This window comes from Onychostruthus taczanowskii, unplaced genomic scaffold (assembly GCF_017590055.1).
Source record: "Onychostruthus taczanowskii isolate IOZ18803 unplaced genomic scaffold, ASM1759005v1 scaffold10, whole genome shotgun sequence".
In the NCBI taxonomy this organism is placed as follows: domain Eukaryota; kingdom Metazoa; phylum Chordata; class Aves; order Passeriformes; family Passeridae; genus Onychostruthus; species Onychostruthus taczanowskii.
This window is the reverse complement of record NW_024496526.1, coordinates 10,355,682-10,373,701: the sequence shown is the minus strand read 5'-3', so window position 1 is coordinate 10,373,701 and position 18,020 is coordinate 10,355,682. Positions and strand designations below refer to the sequence as shown.

At 37.5% G+C, this 18,020-nt stretch overlaps 1 protein-coding gene across 1 annotated transcript in view; it reads left to right on the top strand.

Annotated features, from left to right (window-relative positions):
* The window catches only part of DPP10 (dipeptidyl peptidase like 10), a 244,744-nt gene that overhangs the window by 56,686 nt on the left and 170,038 nt on the right, over positions 1–18,020 (top strand). The window contains exon 3 of the mRNA XM_041405727.1: positions 1,718–1,813. Coding sequence (XP_041261661.1) covers positions 1,718–1,813 — 96 coding nt within the window. The remainder of the gene's footprint in view (positions 1–1,717; positions 1,814–18,020) is intronic.

Sequence of the window (18,020 nt, the reverse complement as noted above, 5' to 3'; positions counted from 1 at the left end):
AGGGCAAAAAGCTTATTCAAGGATTAGAATGTTTGTCTTATGAGGGAGGATTTGGACAACTCTGCATGCTTGGCTTTACAAGACATGCAGTGCAAGCAGAGTTGATTGCAGCGGGTGAGTGCTTCCCAGAGCCCTGGTGCCACCAGGGAGGGGGCAACATGCAAAATGCAGCAGGACTGTGGTGTGAGCAGCTGGGATGGCCTTGTGTCTATTGTAAATTCATGATGTGCATTAAAAGGGAGTTTCTCTTCAGTACACCAAGGATGCAGCTTTATTAATATGAGCTGAAGTGACTGCAGCAGGCAGTGCTGACATTTAAAGGCAAAAATATCCAGTTGCTGTTGATTCCAGTAAGCTTTCTGCTGGCTCTCTACTTGAGAAATTTGACTGAATGAAAACCAATAACAAAACTATTGATTGACTTTATTCTCTTTGAAGGGTCACGTTTTCATCCAAAATGTATTACAGGATATGACCTTTACAAGGCAGGTTTCTTTGTTAAAGATGTCCTGGTAGCATCATGGGTTAACACAAAGATAATAAGATTGCTGCTTGACTGCTGTGATGGCAGATACTCTCTGTGTCTGTCATCAGAGCACTGTTTAATATCAGTAAGGACAAAATCTGCCTGACATGAAGTTCCTCTCGTGGAGGAGGAAAGAAAAGCTCATAGAGAAGAGAAAGAGTGCTGTAATTTATGGTAACCTGCCCAATAGTACAAAATTCTTTTAAAAACCTGGCTGGGCATTGGACTGGTTGTGTGGGAAGTGGACAGGTGCCTCTTTTTGCACAGTCAAGAACCAGCACAGCTTTGGCAGCTGCTGTTCTAAACAGCCTAAAGCAGTCAGGTGAAGTGCAAGCTGCTGCCAGTGATTATTGCTTGAAACCTTGATGGTTTTGTCTTTTGACACTAAAACTTTTGCTTTAATAGCAATGGTTCAGCATTACCACTGTTAGTGCAGCAGTTCACTATTGAATCTTCACTATTTATTTTTTAGCTTACAGCACGAGAATACTGATATTTAGCAGAGCTTATTTTTTTGTTTTCTGAAGTGTGGAGATGATTTTAGATGCAGGAAAATAATTTTGTTTTACTTTGTTTTGTTTTGTAAGTCAGTGTTGGCTAATGTTCAGGAGCTCAATATTCCTGGGTCATGTTTGGGAAAAACACAAGGCTGCTAGCCAAGTTATGTTGTTCACGTCACTAGGAAGCAAGCACAGGCTATAAAATGTGCATGTAGATTTATTTAAAATTTAATTTTAAATCGTGGAATAGGTGAAGTTGGTTCCAAATTTACTTGCAGGAGTTTTTTTATCTAGTTTCTCTCATTGTATGGTACTCAATATGGCCAACATCCTTTGGCTGTCAGGAAATTTTGGTATTAGTTTGTAATTTTTTGTGGTGTGGGGCTGTATTAAGGAAGAGCTTTGCTGTGAAAGTCCCAATATAATAAATAGCCAAACACTAAATCCTGTAGTTTTCCTGTCCAAAAGGTACCAATTCTTTGTTTCCTGAAGCTTTACTAAACAAAAATAATACTAAATAATCACACAAAAATAATAAAAATAATCCAAAAATAATAATAATAAATTTGTTGTGAAAAAAATAAAAGCAAGGTATTGTTATCATGGTTCTATAATTCCAGTGTTTTACAAACAAAGTTGAATATATTGTTTTCAGTATTTATCTAAAATGATTTTGTTGTGTTTATTTTAGATGAACTTGCAAATTCATCAGAAAACAGATTATCCTTGGAAGATCTCTTCAGAAAAGAGTTCATAGTTCATAATCCAGAAGCCAAATGGATTAATGGTAAGTTTATGAGCTCTCACTTAATTTGAAACTAGGTAAAAATTTTTAGTCTTGAATGATATTATCCAGTCACTGAGAAAAAAAAAAAATCAGTTAAAATTTCAAATCCTCTTGAAATTGGCCAGTGTCCCAGTTTTCCCTGTTGCTCTGAATCACGTCTCTTTCATTTATTTTTGAAGTGGCTTTCTAATTTTGAAGCTCTGTCTAGTAGAAACCCACTAAAATGATCTGTTCATGCTCCTGGCTCAGTTGGAAGCAGTGATGAAGAATTGTGTTTAAGAGCTGGATCTTGTTTGTGGATTCATAAGAAGATCAACTCTATTAATATCTGAACTTTGGGATTTGAGAACTGGTTCTCTTTGCATCTAGAAAATACTTGAATATTTCAATATACTTGTACAGTCATAATAATTTTCTGATGACTACAAATTTTATTTTGTATTATAATTTATTAAATAATTTGTTCATGGCATGCAGTTTTCTTCAAAAATTAAGCAGTTTTAATGTAAAAAAGATCACAAATTCAGACTCCTTTTTTCAACTCAATGACTTCCTCTTGTTGCCACGCCTTGTTCACTTTCTCTCTGTAAGAAATGTACACGTAATGCAGTAGCAACTGTCTGGTTTGTGTCATTGTGGTAATCTGTGTGCTCCTGCAGGAGATTGAATCAAAAGAATTACAACAGGATTTGTGCAGAACTGGGCAAGGCAAAACTGTTGTGGAGTTCTCTGGCAAGGCAGGAGTCTGGCATTCTGGTGGCTGTGTGTGTAAATTCAGAATGACTTTACATGGAAATAATGCTTCAATTATATCAACTTTGGCATTCAACTATAACTAGAACTGCTTTACTTAGGGAGCTCTGTGACTGAATTATTGCTTTATGATAAACTCTGAAGAATGAAGTGGGTATAATAAGTGCATTTAAAAGCAAAAGCATAAAAAAGAGGAAAGTATGGTCAATCTTTTTTTTTCAGGACCTGCTCTGGTGTTGCTAGCCATTAGTTTAGGGCTAAGAGAAGGAACACTCAGTTTCCTTTCCTGCCACTCCCTTTCCCCAGCTACTGCAATCACATCTCACCTCTGCTGGGTTGCCCTTAATTTCTTCTTGGGACTGGTTTCTGTCTGCAGTCAGTGCAAAAAAAAGTGATACTGGGTAAGGCTGGAACAGTCCTGTTGCCAAGAGGAGCAGTTTCTTGTGTTTGGCAGAAAACTCTTTTCCTGTAAAACTATTTGCTAATGAAATCATAAAAGCAGGTTTTCAATTTGCTGCTCTCTGTTAAAGCAGCTGCTTCTGACCCCACCCTGTCTGAAAAACATTGGTCCTCATTGTCAAATAAAGTTATCCCAGACCCAGTGTTGTAAACTAAAGGGGTCACTAAAGCAAGTAAGTACATAGTGGAAGAAGATTTTATCCCAGACCCAGTGTTGTAAACTAAAGGGGTCACTAAAAACAAGTGCATAGTGGAAGAAGATTATTATGCTGGTTCCATCTATTACTCTTCTTACTTAAAAAATCCATGAGATTATTCTCCTAAGGACTCTAGTAGTTCCTCATAACATGTGCATAATATTCTATGCATAAAAATCGTTTTAATTTCAAAACCCAGGACAATAAAACTAAAAGGTTGGATGGAGCTACATTAAATATTGGTGATGCTATAAAACATGTAGTTTATTGTATTTCTTAACTCTCTTCTACAGTCTGTAATAACAGCAAAGCTTTTTTTTATGAGTTTTCCAGATGTGGTAAAAAGAAATGCAGAATTTGATGCTAAACCCTTGCTTGGATACAGGTTTCTCCTGTGGTCTTCAAAATCCATCTCAAAAAGCTCCTACAGTGAAATAGAATTTTATTAACATCATGCAAAAATATAATTTGTATTAGTATAATGCAAAAAATTGTTGTAAGCAATCCAGTCTAAAAGCTGTGAGATTGTACATTTATGGACTTTTCCATCTCTTGAAAAACATATTAGAAATGCTATTTATTAGAGAGAGGCCCTGTCTTTTATTAACAGCACATTGGTACTAATATCCAGCCTTTCTGCAATGATGGTTTTCTAAGTCAGTGTGAAAACTTCTAAGCTTGCACTTAGAGGGGTCCTCCTGAGTTTATTGGCCAAAGAAACAATGAAGTCCAATAGTATAAAAAAAGGAGGAAAGAAAGGACATTTTGTTTGTTAGAGTACGTATGTGTATGAGAAATAAAGAAAAAGTGGGTGTAATTAAGGATTTATGAATTGTTTAGTATTTTTGATGAACACAGAAAAAAAGAAACAACATGTATAGGTTTTGGGTTTTTTTTACGTTTTCTTTGAAAATAGCCAGTATAGTTAATGACATCCAATATCTTGGGCAATAAAAAACCCTCAAGGAATAGTCTTGCAAAGCAGCATTTCTGCTTCCTGCTTCTATTTTTATTTTTTAAGACTTTATTTCCTGGCACTGTGGCATTGCAGTGATGGCATTATATGCATGGAAAATGAAATATATAACTTCAGATTCATTACTGTGGAGCTGGAGGGGAGCATTTGGCACTTTGGATATTGGCAGGATAAGTGAACTCTGCACAGGATGATTTTAGCAGAAAATAAATAGCTACTTACTACCTTTTGCTCCTCTTGGAATAGGATAATTTGTATCCATCTGAAAGTTTTATCATCTTTACCTCCTGGGAAGGGGTAGGAATACAGATTGAAAAAGTGGTTCCTGCTGTAAGCAGTGTCTTCAGGGTCTGGAGCATGTTTTGAAGAAAAACAAAAAGAAAGATTTAAGGATTTCAAGTGGTGGATGAATCACTGTATCCTTAGGTAAGGTCTGGTATTTAACTGCTGCCCTTTAATGAAACTTTCCCTACTGATCTTTGGATTTCTCTGACATTATCCTCCAATCCTGCATTATTTGTTCCTTGTTTGAAAGCTCCTTCACTACAAAACCCATCCCCATGCAGCTATTATTAGATTTCTCTTTAATAAGAGCAGCCCTTAAATGCAGAGTTTTTTACAGTCCATTTCCTTTTCTGCTTGAAACTGAGTCCACAATTTTATGGGCTTGCCACCAAAGTTAATAATTATGCAAATGTCTAAAGTTGGAGAGGAGATGTTGGTCTTTATCTGAGATAATCAGATATTGCAGGAGAAAATAAAAGAAACACTATGAGCTAGTCTTAAAAGTGACAAAATATAGTCCCATTTTGTATAATATATAAAGATGTACCTGTGCAGATATCCAGATTTGTTCCTCCCTTCCTTTTTTTCTCTTTATATTTTGGTTTATTTCAAAGGCAATATATATATTTTTTTGACCTGACTTGGATTTTTTTTTCCTTCTTTGAAAGAATTTTCAAAGAAAAGAGTAAGAAAATAGGGATGATAGCTAGTAATTCTGTTGAAAATAACTAAGTAAGGTAACAAGCTTTGTCAGTTACAAATCTGATAACTTGGGCTGTAAAAGGACATGGTGGAGAGTACACACAACCATTAACCAGTCCAGTCCCTGTTAGCTGGAAAAGGGTTTAATTTCAGAAGGCATTCCAGTTGTCTGACATAGTTTTGGAGACCTTGAATGAGAGTACATCTTCCTATAGCTTTATTGATCTTCAGGTTTTCTAACAGGAAATAAGAATTTAAAATGCTGCCAGTGAATAACAAATGTGGCTGAACCTGACATCTCATTGGGGCAGAGTGAAGAATTTTGTAGGATATTTTCCCAATTTCTCTGAAGTTACCTGGAAATGAGTATGCTGCCCTGTGGGAAATATTGAGGACTCAAGAGATTTGCATTCTTTTACTGAGGTCTGTACTTATATCTCTTGTTTCAGGGACTATAGTTGTTAATGACTATAAAATTCAGAATATTTTTGTGTATTCCTCTCTGAATATATGAATTTCTTGCAATTTTTTCTGTTGAGACATTCTTTGCCAATCTTTCCTGTACATGATGGAGTGCACTGGCTCCTTGGTGGCACTGTCAGATGGGTGTATGGCCAGCACAAGGACAGTATTTTTCATATATTTTAATGAACAGTGTTGCAGAAGGAGCTGCAGCCTGAACGATGACCTGCAGCAGGCAGTGCCCTGGAATCCTGTTTGTGCTAAAGCTCAGCAAATCACCTGAGCATGTGTGTGTGTGTGTGGTTTTTGTTTGTATGGTTTTTGTGTGTGTGTTTGTGTGTGTGTGTGATTTTTTCTCTATTGTAAACCCCTACTTTGGAATTAGGTTCATCACCATAAAATCCAGCAGTCCCAGCAGGCACACCCTGTTCAGACTTAATTTTCAAAGAAAATAATTTTTCATGTACATATATTTTTAAGGCAAATACCCTTCAACTTTTTTTTCTGTTTGTTTCCCTTATACAGCTTTAATGTGTTTCTTTGGAGATTATAATAAACCACTCCATCCAAGTCAGAAATATTTTCACTCCAGGCTTTTTTTTTTTTTAACTCAATCCTTTGCATTATCTTTATTTACTTGTTTTATTTTTGTGTTTTTATGGTGTTTCCAGATTTTCTGTATCAGCCTCAGCAGAAGCTTTCATTTGCTGAGTAATTGCTAGTTCTGGTGTGGGCATCTTTATTTTCATGCAGTGAAGAGAAACGAGAACAGGTGATGACACCTATTTTGAACATCAGAGAAACCATGGGACTGGTTTAGGGAGGAAATCCCTCTGCTCTCCACATTTATTTTGTGTAGTACAGTCTCTGAAAAAGGAAAAAAAAAAGGGAAAAATAATTTTAAAGCATTTCTGGTTTATGGTTTACCAGTGGTTTCACTGTCATGTTTTGTACACTGTGTATTACAGTTAACATGGAAAGATACTACCTGGGTGAAGAAATATCACTTCAGCTTCTCATAAGATGTTTTCTTTCCTTAAAGAGCAACTGAGAGAGTGTCTGCCCATAATTTTATCTGTGGTTGTCCCTGGCACGTTTCTCATGCTGCACACTGCCTTTGTCACCAGGGGAGTGAAATGTGTAAACAGTGTCCTTTGCTGGAGCTGGTGCTTCCCTTGGGTCTCTCTTGTCTATCCTGAAAAATAAAATAAAAAGTGGGCCTGGGAAGGGTGGGTTTCAACCACCTGAGGGTGGTTGAAATTGCTTTAAAATGATTTATGATAAAAATGAAAGTGGTTTGGGAAGCACAGCACACAGATTCCACAGTAGCACATATGCCAACTCTGTGCAGTAAAAATATGGTTTAAAACATTTGGCAGTTCTTAAAGGAAGCTTTTCCTGTGTGTGAGATAAACACGAACTTGTTTTCACAGAGCTGAGTGTGTTGTGATGTTTGTCAATGGAAATGGCTCAAGTGCAAGAAATAATCCATCACTGAGCAGTAAGAGAAGAGATTCTCCTCCAGAAACTTGTTGTTGAGTTGGATTCAAGAAGCAAAGAAACACCACTTTGAGAATTACACATCTATGTATGTTGGTATTACCCTTGCAGTCAGGGATGGATATTAAGAGTGAAGTCCTGTGTTATTTTTTCCCTGTCCTACATGAGATGAGAGTGGGAAGTGGCCAGGCTGGAATGCAGCCATGGTGCTGGAGAGCCCTGGTGGTGTAGCAGGGGCTGTTTGGTGCTCACGAATTTGCTGTGATGTTAATTAATTAATTAATTAACTAATGCTCTGTCAGGGGCTTGGGCAGAAGTGAAGAGGGATGTGCTCAGTGTAACTCGTGCCAGCTCTGCACAGAGCTTTTGTTTTTTGTTGGAATCTGTCTGTGCAGAGCCTGGAGCTGGAAGCCAGGCCAGGGAGTTGTTTTGTTGTCTCTTCTCTCTGAAGAGTTTATTTCTGAAAGGCAACAGAGCAGGCTGGACTTTGATTCTCTGTGCTGCAAAAAGCAGCCTGTGGAAGAACAAGCAAAAAAAAAAAAAAATCCTAAGACAGCACTCCAATCTTTGGAGGCTTTCAGCTACAATTCTTCTTTCCTAAAACCCTAGCAAGTTGTGTGAAATGCACACCCAGGTTTTGCCAAGTCTGAAGACAATGTTTTGGGAAATGCCCAGAAAATTTGAGAAGATACATTAAGCATCTCCAGGCTGGCTGATTTTTCTCTCAGAAACTGCTAAGAAGGGGAATAAAAGGCTTGATTCATACCATTCTGATGATTTATTAGAATAACTTCTTAAACAAAAGAATTTAAACAATGTTTTTGTGAAACATATTGAGCGATTCAATTCTCTTATTAGGGAACAGACTGGAGGAGTTTGGGGCTGTGTTTGTGCTGATGCTCAAGATTCTCTGTGAGCCAGCTGTGGATGGGTAATTGGTCATTCAGGGAAAGGTTGTGGAGGTACCACCCCTGTACCAAGAATAATGTGCATTGTGGTGTCCTTTGCTCAGGAATTGTGGTTTCTCAAGCAATTTTGGTTTAGGAAGAATTTTTATTTTCTCGTTAGTTTTAGTTTTTGTGGGTGGTTGGTTTGGTGTTTTGTCTTCATTAAAATTCTTTCTTCCACTGTGTGTACCACAATAATGTAATTTAATCAGTAATTTTTCCTCTTGGCTCTGGTCTAGTCTTTAAAGAGTGTTACTTAGTGGCTGTTTCACCTCCTCTCCCTGCCCCACCACACTGTCAGGTGTGCAGGGACCGTGCCCCTTTCTGCTCTCCTGTACTTGATGTCCCCAAGGTGCCACATTTCTGCCTTCCTCAGAAGCAGATCTTGGGTAGTTTCTGCTCAGATCGGTTTATCCTGTTGCTGCATCGATACTGGTGCCACTGTTAATGATGGTGAACAAGCATTAAACAGTGCTGTGCATCCAGGGCCATTAACTTGTGTCACCACTGGATTCTGCAAATGACTTCTCCCTTCCTCCACCAATATTCTTTGTACACAGGACAATATTGTGTTAGTTGTGACTTCTGCAGTATCCTGTGACTCTTGTTTTCTCTCAAGCATCACCGTTACTGATTGCAATTTTTTTTTCCTGGGTATTTTTTTTGACATTTTGTTTTTGATTTTTACTAGGCATGTTGTATTTCCTCCACTGAACACTTGAAATGTATTTTCCTTAAGAGTCCTTGCTTTTTGGAACAACTTACTTCTAGTTGTATTTATTGAGATGTAGCCTCATTCAATGGTAGATGAAATCTCTAGGTATGGGACAAAATCCAGAGATTGAGACATAAGTCAGGAAAAAATGAAATCAGGGATTCCAGCTAGTGGGAGGTCAAACTACCTTTTGCCACCAATAGCCAAAAACACAGCTAATCATTGCAATCCTTCTTAAAATTTATGTCCCTATTGATTTTTACTTATTCCACAGCCCAAAGCATTAAGAATTTAACAAAGACATCAATATCCTTAGAAAACATTTACACAGGGAGAGTGTATCTGTTGCACAAGGTGTCTTTTGAAAGAGATTAGCAGAATGATTTACATTTTCTAATCAGTATTTCTGGATAGTAACCTAATGCTGAAAGGTTAAGTACATCAGTTCTGCATGTGAACCCCTGGGAAAGTGGACCAGACAGTAAATAAATCTGAGTTCTCCCTGTTTATTGAAGCAAAAGTCTCCTGAGTGTAGTGCAGGAGTAAGTTTAAATATTCCCATAGTTTCCATAGTGACGTTGGTGGAACAGGGAGGCCTTTTCTCAGTAGCACATTTCTGGCTAAGCCAGCAGTCCTTAATGTGATCAACAAGTCTAAAGTGAATGTGCTACATCATTACTCCTAGCATGCAGCCCTCCAGGGCGAATATTTTTGTTGCATGAGCAAAGCTGAGCAGCGGATGAAGCATTTTGGAACGGGAACAGATGGTGGGTGCTGCACAGCAGACCTGTGAGTTCCCTCCAGACTTCCACATTGTTTTTTTTCTTATTCATAAAGACTTCAGGGGTGTATCTGTGTGCAACAGCAGGCTCATGTACACGTGAAGGGGAACATTTTCACCCTGTGGCTGCTTGTTCAGCTTTCCCCACTTGTCATCAGCACAAAGTGTACCCCTCGCCCAGCTGGAGCTGCACTCCTTTCCCCATGGGATGGATTTGTGGTGGCCTGTTAGCTTTTCCTTTGGAAGCTGCTGTTTATACCTCCAGCTGGCTTCATGGTCCTTCTTAAAGGCTCATTTAAGGCTGCTCTAATTTGTTCATCAGCATTTGGATTTTCTTCAAAGGAGTGCTGTGCAGGAGGGGGATGAACCTGGAGTTGTAGCTGTGTGCAGCAGCAGCACAGCTGACTGATTCTGCCTGGTTTCCATTTGTCTAAACCAAATCCTTGAATTTCTATCAGTTTTCTTTCTAGACACTTTTACAAACACTCAGCTGTGTTTTGTGGCAGATAAGTAAGCTGTACCGTGCTTAAAGTCGGTATCTTTAAAAGCCAAAGTTTTACATTTCTAATCCTTACATTTTGCTGCCCATTCATGTTTTTTCTTGGATTAAGAGGCAGTAAAACCAGTGTTTTCTATGCCATTCTGTCTAGCTCAAATGTTTGCATAATAGATCCATAAAAACTGAATTTTTAAACACGTTTGTATCTATGAAGATATATATATACACATCAGTTTATTTCACTTTTAGTCCTTTTTTAGTTTGCTGTCTTTAATGGATTCCATTGTGGCAGATTTCAGAGACACTGACTCATATTTGCCACTCATTCATCCATGTTTTTGGTCTGTTTTCCCCAGAAGAGGGTTATTCTTCTTACGAAAATGTGGTTGGCACTTGAACAATTTTGCTTGTTATCTCTTTCAGTGGGATGCAAAAGGACTTGAGTAGGTTTAGTATGTTTAGGTTTTAGTATCTTTGGTAAAGTATGTTGGATTTATATGTCTACATATACTGAGCTCATATATTTGGGATTCTTTTAAGGTCTATTCAGTGCATCAGTTCTGTTCAATTCTGACAATAAAGTGTGAAGTGCAGTGAGAACAACAGTGCTATAAATTTGAAATTATTACATTTTTAGCAATTGGATTTAATTGCATTTTTAATTTACTGCTGTAGAAATCAAATGTGTCCCCCATTCGTTCTGTGTGGCACTGTAGTGTTAAGAGGAACCCAAAGCAACTTGATCTTTGCTTGTTTCTCCAATCTTACGAAGTTTATAGGCAAAGTTTATAGGCAATTTGTGTGAGAAACTTGTAGCTAGTAATCATTAGAGTATTGTTTTTCCACATCTGTAAATATAGATTGGCTTTGACCCACTAATACTGCAGTACAAACTCAGAGCCTCTTTAGTGAGATAAATTAAATTCCAGGCACCTTGTAAAAAACTATTACTCAAACAGGGGAATAGGAGAATCAATCAGGTTTTTGACAGAATTTGATATCAGCCTCCCATGCTAAGAGTCATTTAACTTGAACCCAGTTTTTGCCCATGTTTTCCATGATATCTTTCTCCTCAGGGATAAAGCATGTCTTTAGTTTTGAGAAGGGTATCCATAGTTGAGATTTCCTTGATGAACGCAGACATCTCGTTTAACTGTGCCTCCCAGGGAAGTGCAGAGTGTGCTTTCTGCACTTGCAGCCTACTTTAGGCATAGCACTGACTGAATTTCTTCTGCATGTGGAATATTGATTTTTAAGTTCAGCCAAAGCTACTTGGAAGCCTAAAGTTTTTTGCAAATCTGTAAGTTGCACTATGAAAGCAAAAACTCGAAGCACTTTAAAAATGTGGCTGTGAAAACCCAGGACTTTTGGGTTGTCATTGTGAGCAATAGCAATGCATGAAGCAGGTAAGAGACTCTGTTTTATTGCAGGACAGGCATTACATGAGAATTAGTTTGACTGATTTCAGAAGTTGGTTTTTGACCCCCTCCTAGAGCAGCTGTCTCAGGGATAAAAAGGCAGCTTTGTTTCTTCTCGGGCCTGGAGTCTTGTCTGCCAGATTGGGTCTGTTAATTCTGTAATGATGGTTCAGATGATTAGGAATTTGTTATCAGGATCTCAGCTGAGACAGCTCATCTGGAAAGGTCACTGAGCTGTCAGATTCAGAGTGACAAGTATGGTTGGCTGAAGATACATTTGTTAGAAAGATTTTCTGATGCTTTCTTTTTCTTTTTGGTTTTCGCTTGCAAGTTTTGTATGAAGGAATGTCTTCTGTATAAACTTAGTGAAGAAGGTTTAGATAGTTTGCTTCAGCTTTCTCACATTTGTGATTTTTAATTTTGAGTGTTGAAATTGTGTTATCTTTGGCATAATAATTTCATTTTGACATTGTTATTTTAATGTGTTTTATATTACTTGGCCATGCTGTTTTTTTCATGCAAAAATGATGTATTGTACTATTGGAGTGAACAGTTCAACATTTAAAACAAGTATTTCAATATATTCTATTTGAGATTGAGGAATATTTTAACTAAAAATATAGTGAAGTATAAAGTTTTCAATTTATTGTAATTTGGAATAAAAATGATTGCATTATCCAATATTTATTCCTCTCTATGGGCAATGTAGAAAAGGAGGCTCTAAGCCATATTATCAATTAAAGCACATTATAAATTTCCCAAACTATGATGTCATGTTCCATTCACGGAAATCTGTTGCAGAGTGAATATTATATTCTGCAGCATTTCCATTGATTCTTGATGGGTTCCAATGTATAGAGATATGGAAATGGGCTCCTGTTATGAGATGCTTCAAAGGTAGATGCTAATTCTTTGCTTTCTGAGCAACTGCACATGTAATGAAATTTATGTAAGCTGTGAATTTTTATGTTTTTTCCATTTTCATACCCAGTGTTGTACCTTGTCCTCCTAGAGGCAAGGACTCACTGTTCCAGCAAGTTAGCTCTTTCTTTTTTTAGCAATTTAAAATGGTCATATAACATGTTACATAAACGTTCCTCTCTGCTTAAATACTCTGCCCTCTTCTCTAGCTATTTTCTGAGCCCTTATTTTGATAAATTGTTAATTGAAAACAATTTCAAACTCAAACTTCTTGCTGAAGACCTTGATTAACTCATGCATGTTACTATAATTGAAATAACAGCAAGAGCTCTTCTATATTACTCCAGAAGAAGCTATAATGTTAAATTATATTTTTACCTACTTAGCTAAAATCAAGGCAAAGAGTATTGAAAAAGAGCTGAAAGTGAAGAGAAATAATTGTTTCACTTCAGGTACTGCCATTGCTACTATCATTGATGAGTTGTATATGGAAGTAGAGGCAGACAATATGTCTTTCAGGACTAAAGGCTTTCTGACTCACTGACATCTTCAAAATAACCTTTTACTAATTTTAACCAAACACTTTTTGAGTATAGGATGTGTCTGTCCTGAGTATTGCAACACAGCCACTGATTGCCTCACCTCTAGATTAAAATATACTCTGAGTTAACAGTGGTTTTTATTTTGTTCCTCGTGATGAAACTGAACAAGTCTGAATATTCAATAATTTGCATTAATTTTTTTCTGTTTGCTCAGTGATTTTCTGGATTGGCTAAGGCTAGGAAATAAAATGACATTTGGGTTTGCTTTTATCTGAGGGCAGGACTTTGCCGAGCTGGGAGTGGCAAAGCAGCATTTATTGACAGCCTGACCCCAGGCTGATCTGTGAGAGTTCCTGAGCACCATGCCGAAGCACTCCAGTCCATTTGCTGAAAACCATGAATTTCCTAATTCCCTACGCTGGTAATGTGTTGGATGAAGGTTATTTTAGTTCTTAGTAAAGTGGAGATGGTCTTAGTATCTGCTTTAGTCTCTGCTTCCTGCTTTGTTTAACAACCACAAAAACCTTCAGAGCAAAACTTCTCAAGCAACTTTATTCAGGAACTCGGAGTGCATTGATATATCTGCAGCTACTCATTCCTTTAGTAGTGAACTTCAGCACACTGTCATATTTTAACAAATATATTTTATTATTACAGTGACTCAAAAAAGGAAATTTGGGCTTAAATCGAGTCAGAACATGTGGATATTAATTTTTAATTAAAATTTAAAAAATGCTTGTGAGTTTTTGTTATTTCTAGTAAATGTGATGCCTCTGCTGAATAACAGTTTACAGTGTTATATTTGTAGAATTCATAAAAGCTATACTTGTATAAATATTGATTTTTCAGGAAGACTTGATTTTTCAGCACCCACAACTGACTATGATGCTTATATAAACTAATTTAAACAAGGGTTTTCAAAGTAGCATTTTTTTCTTTCATAGATGTGAAGGAATTTAGGGAGTTCCTTGCTTGGGAGTTGATGTTTAGACAAGTGTGAAGAGCTCAGGGGTCAGGAAGAGAATTTGGTTTTTTAGCAAATAAGGAAACTGATGTGGAGAGGCTGTTAACAGCCACTGGCTTTGACAGTGCTGCTGAGAGCACAGGGAAACCTGTTTGATGTGACAGGAAAAGATGCTTTGTTGCCTGCCTTTTCAAATTTTTTTTTTTTTAAACAGTGTTGATGCTTGTGCTGGAATAAGAACTGAGCTCTGATCTTTTTGGAGGTTAATCTTAATAAATAAACGGTGTCAGAAAAGACAGACAGGCTTCTGTAAGATCTCCTGTGAGATCATGAGGCCTCAGAGCTCATGATGGCCTTTTTCTTCCCCACCTCTCAAGGAGGGATAAAGCTTAATGCTTTGTCAGAGAATTTACTGAATAAATGAAGAAAAAAAAAGTTAATAAGAACTTGGTTTGTTATTTTAAAACACCATCCGTTCACCACCTTTATTAAGACATTATTAGCTGTGTGTCCACAGAATCACAGAATAGTTGATAGAGACCTTTAAATTCCTTTAGGTCACCCCCTGCAGTGAGCAGGGACATCTCCAGTGAGATCAGGCTGTTCTGAGCTCCATCCAGCCTTGGATGGTTCCAGGGCTGGGTCAGCCACTGCCTCTCAGGGCAGCCTGTTCTGCTAAAAAGAGTAAAAAACTTCTTCCTTACTTCTAATCTAAACTGATCATCTTTTAGCTTCAAATCATGAGCCCTTGTCCTGTTGCAAAAGACCCTGCTAAAAATTATAGATAATCAAGATACAGCAAAACAGTTTGTGGTGGCTGAACTCACAGTGATTCTTTGGGAGGGTATTAAAGAAAGGACCATAGAGAGGAATTGCCTGATTATATCTTTCCCAGAACAGCAGTGAAATGTTCTTTCAGTAATGGATTATTTTTAAGCATTTTACCATGACAGCCTTTAATTATAAGGTTGATTATTTTTACTGCATTTTGTGATGTATTTTTTTTTACATAATAGCAAACTGATTTGCTGCATTCAGTTCTTCCAGTGAAGGAGAAATACTTTTTAAGTGCTTAATCTGAATTTAAATTAATGCAAACCTTTGTACTCAGCTTGCATAGCATGCAAACGATAACTTCAGAAAAATACAGCTTTGTGACACACTGATTACTTTTGTAAAGATAGAAGTATATTCTCCCTTTGATGAGTGTCTAACTTCCATTAGTGCTAATGGGAGTTATGCATTTATGCTTTGAAGAGTCTACACTCCAATTAGTTATAACACTTAAAGGAAATGTGAGATGTTGTTGAAAGTAGAGATTCTTTAGTGTTGAAATTAGTGGTTTTTTTTTCTGAATTTCTCTCCTGTTCCTTCTTGCTCTGTGAATGCTTTGACGTTGACTGACATATTGTCATGAAATCTTGTAAATATGAGTATTGTGTGCAGTTGAAATTACATTGTGACATATTGATAGTTAAAGTCATCTCACATGTAATTCTTAGATATGTAGTCTACCTTCTGGCAGTCTCTTTCTTTCCCTGCTTACCTTTAGATGACAGCTGAATATCTGTTCCCTTGATTGATCAATGTCAGGGTTAACCTCAGATCAAGTTTTACCTGGCTGAAGTTGAGATAGACAAGAGAGCTGTGTTCCTTATGCCTTGCCTTAATCTTGTTGTGAGCAGAAAACAACAAGCATCAGGAAACAGATAAGTTGTCCCTGGATCCTGTGCTTCAATCTGATTGCAAACAAGCAGCATCCCTTGAGAGAAGTGTGAATGGCTTTGAGGGAAACAAGGATGAGCTGTTGCTAGAAATCACTCACACTGAAGGTGATGCAGATGCAACAGGTTCATCTGGGAACTAAAAGCAGTTAAGCAATTTACTCTTTAAAGAGACTTGTAAGTGTAGAAGATCAGCACAAAGGGAAAGAAGATGAATCAGTTGGACCAAAGAGACCTAATTATTTCTTTTCCCTAAAAGTAGCTTATTAATATTAATCTCTGTTGCTTCTCCCTGATGTGTGACACTTGGAGCTGCCCAAGCATCTGACAAGTTCTCTGCAAGGCTGAAATCTCCCTGTGAGCCACAGGGGTTATGTGGGGCTGGAGGAATACAGATTTCATTCAAACTCTGATTCGTGGGTCTCAGAACTGAGCAAGATCAATAAGGATGCAATGATACTTTCCATATTCATTCTTGTTCACAAGCAATGTAAAATTTGCAGCTCAGCTTTGCCACTAGCTGGAGTCCCCAGAAGTTGGTTTTGGTTTTTTTTTTTCTTTTCCTGCTCTTGGCCTGAGGGACTGTGATGGTGGCAAATGCATCACCTAGAGTATCTGCCAGAAAGAGGGAGCAGGTTTCTGGTTATGGTTAGGGTGTAAATTAGTTTTATTATTGGATGTTGTGTCTGCCTGACACATTCAACTCCGTTTTATGGATTCTGTTTCTTCTTGTCTCTGGTTTAATATTATCCAGTACAAGTTCCTTCTACATTTAGAGAAATTTCTTCTTATATTTGTGCACTGAGTTTCACATTTTCTCTTGCTGACTGAAGTCAGGCTCCAACCTGACTGCAGAGCTGATGAAAATCCTGACACCCTTCACTGCAGCAGCGTGGATGTGCTGATATGATGGTTTAGTCTGAAAACATGTAATTATGGCAATGGCAAAAGAGCAAGTCTCTGTGGGGACATAGATTTCCTTCCACAGTGCAAACAAAAGACAGTCTCAAAACTGTGAGTTCTGTTGTTTCATCTGTTAAAATGGGCAATTAATCAAGGCACCAGGAGAAAACTCTGCTGATAGTGGTGAGAGCTGGCACGGATCTTTCTAATTTGTATTGCAACAAATTGAGAGATGTAATCTCAGCAGAGGAGGATGTTTAAATAAAATTAGAGCTGTGATGTGAAATGACAAAGGGAAAAAACTGAGAGTTAAGGATGACATTCTGTCTTATTTTAAAGCAGCTGTGAAATGGAAAAAGACCATCTCAGTGGCTTCTGTTGTGCTGAAACAGATGAGCTGTCAGCCCTAACTACAGATTTCTGGCTTGGAATTTGAGTATGATGTATCAATTGCACTAACAGGATATATAAATATATAAAATATATATAATACATATATAAATATAAATATAAACTTATATAAATATATATTTTGTCCATGATTTTCTTGCTTTTGTTGCACTTCAACACAACTGGCGAATGGATTAAAATGCTTTTATTTAAAATAGGAGCAAGCTGCATTGAGGCTGTTTTATGAATATACATATGGTGTATGAACATACATGCTATATATGAATGAATTTCATCTAGACCTCTGTCTGCCTACAAAAACTATGTTTGATTAGGCTTAAATAATTTTTCTTTGGTGTCAGAAACAAAGATTTTGGTGTCAGAAACCAAGATTTCCCTCTGTGGTTATGGGTATATTAGATCAATAATCTAAAAAAAAAAAAAACTTTTTTCTTCCATAAAATCAACTCTCATACATGAGTTTGGAGCCAGCTTTTTTTTTTTTTTAATTTTATTTTTCTTCTGTGCATATAAACTTAAAAATTCTCTTCAATGAAGATTGGAGTGTGATGTCAATCTTCCTTTGGTTCTTCACTAAGGGCCATATGCAACTATAGTTCCTGGTCTTTAAAGAGAGCCTGGTTGTTACAATGCATATTTTTTATGAAGGAAGTCCTTCTGTGAGACAAAGCTTGGATGGATTAGGAAGTCACTGCCTGGTAGTGGGCTGCAGTTCCTCCCTTTGCATCAGTGCAAAAGGAGCTGCTGCTTTGAGCAGGAGTCTTATGGGAATAATGACCTCAGTGAAGATCTGCATCATCTCCATAATATATTTTCTTTATCATTGTGCTTTATCAAAGAGAAGCACAATCACTGTCCCTGGTTTGACATGAGGAAATTAAGGCACAGCACTGAAGAAATGAAAGCAGTAGCTGAAGAGAATTCTGAACTCCCTATTTCCAGGTGGAGATGCTGAGAGATTGTTGCTTCAGGCTGTGTCTGTGTCCATGAGCAAGTGTGAGCCTGCAGGAGGGGACTGGCAAAGGGAATCGGCGGCTGTGAGGAGCAG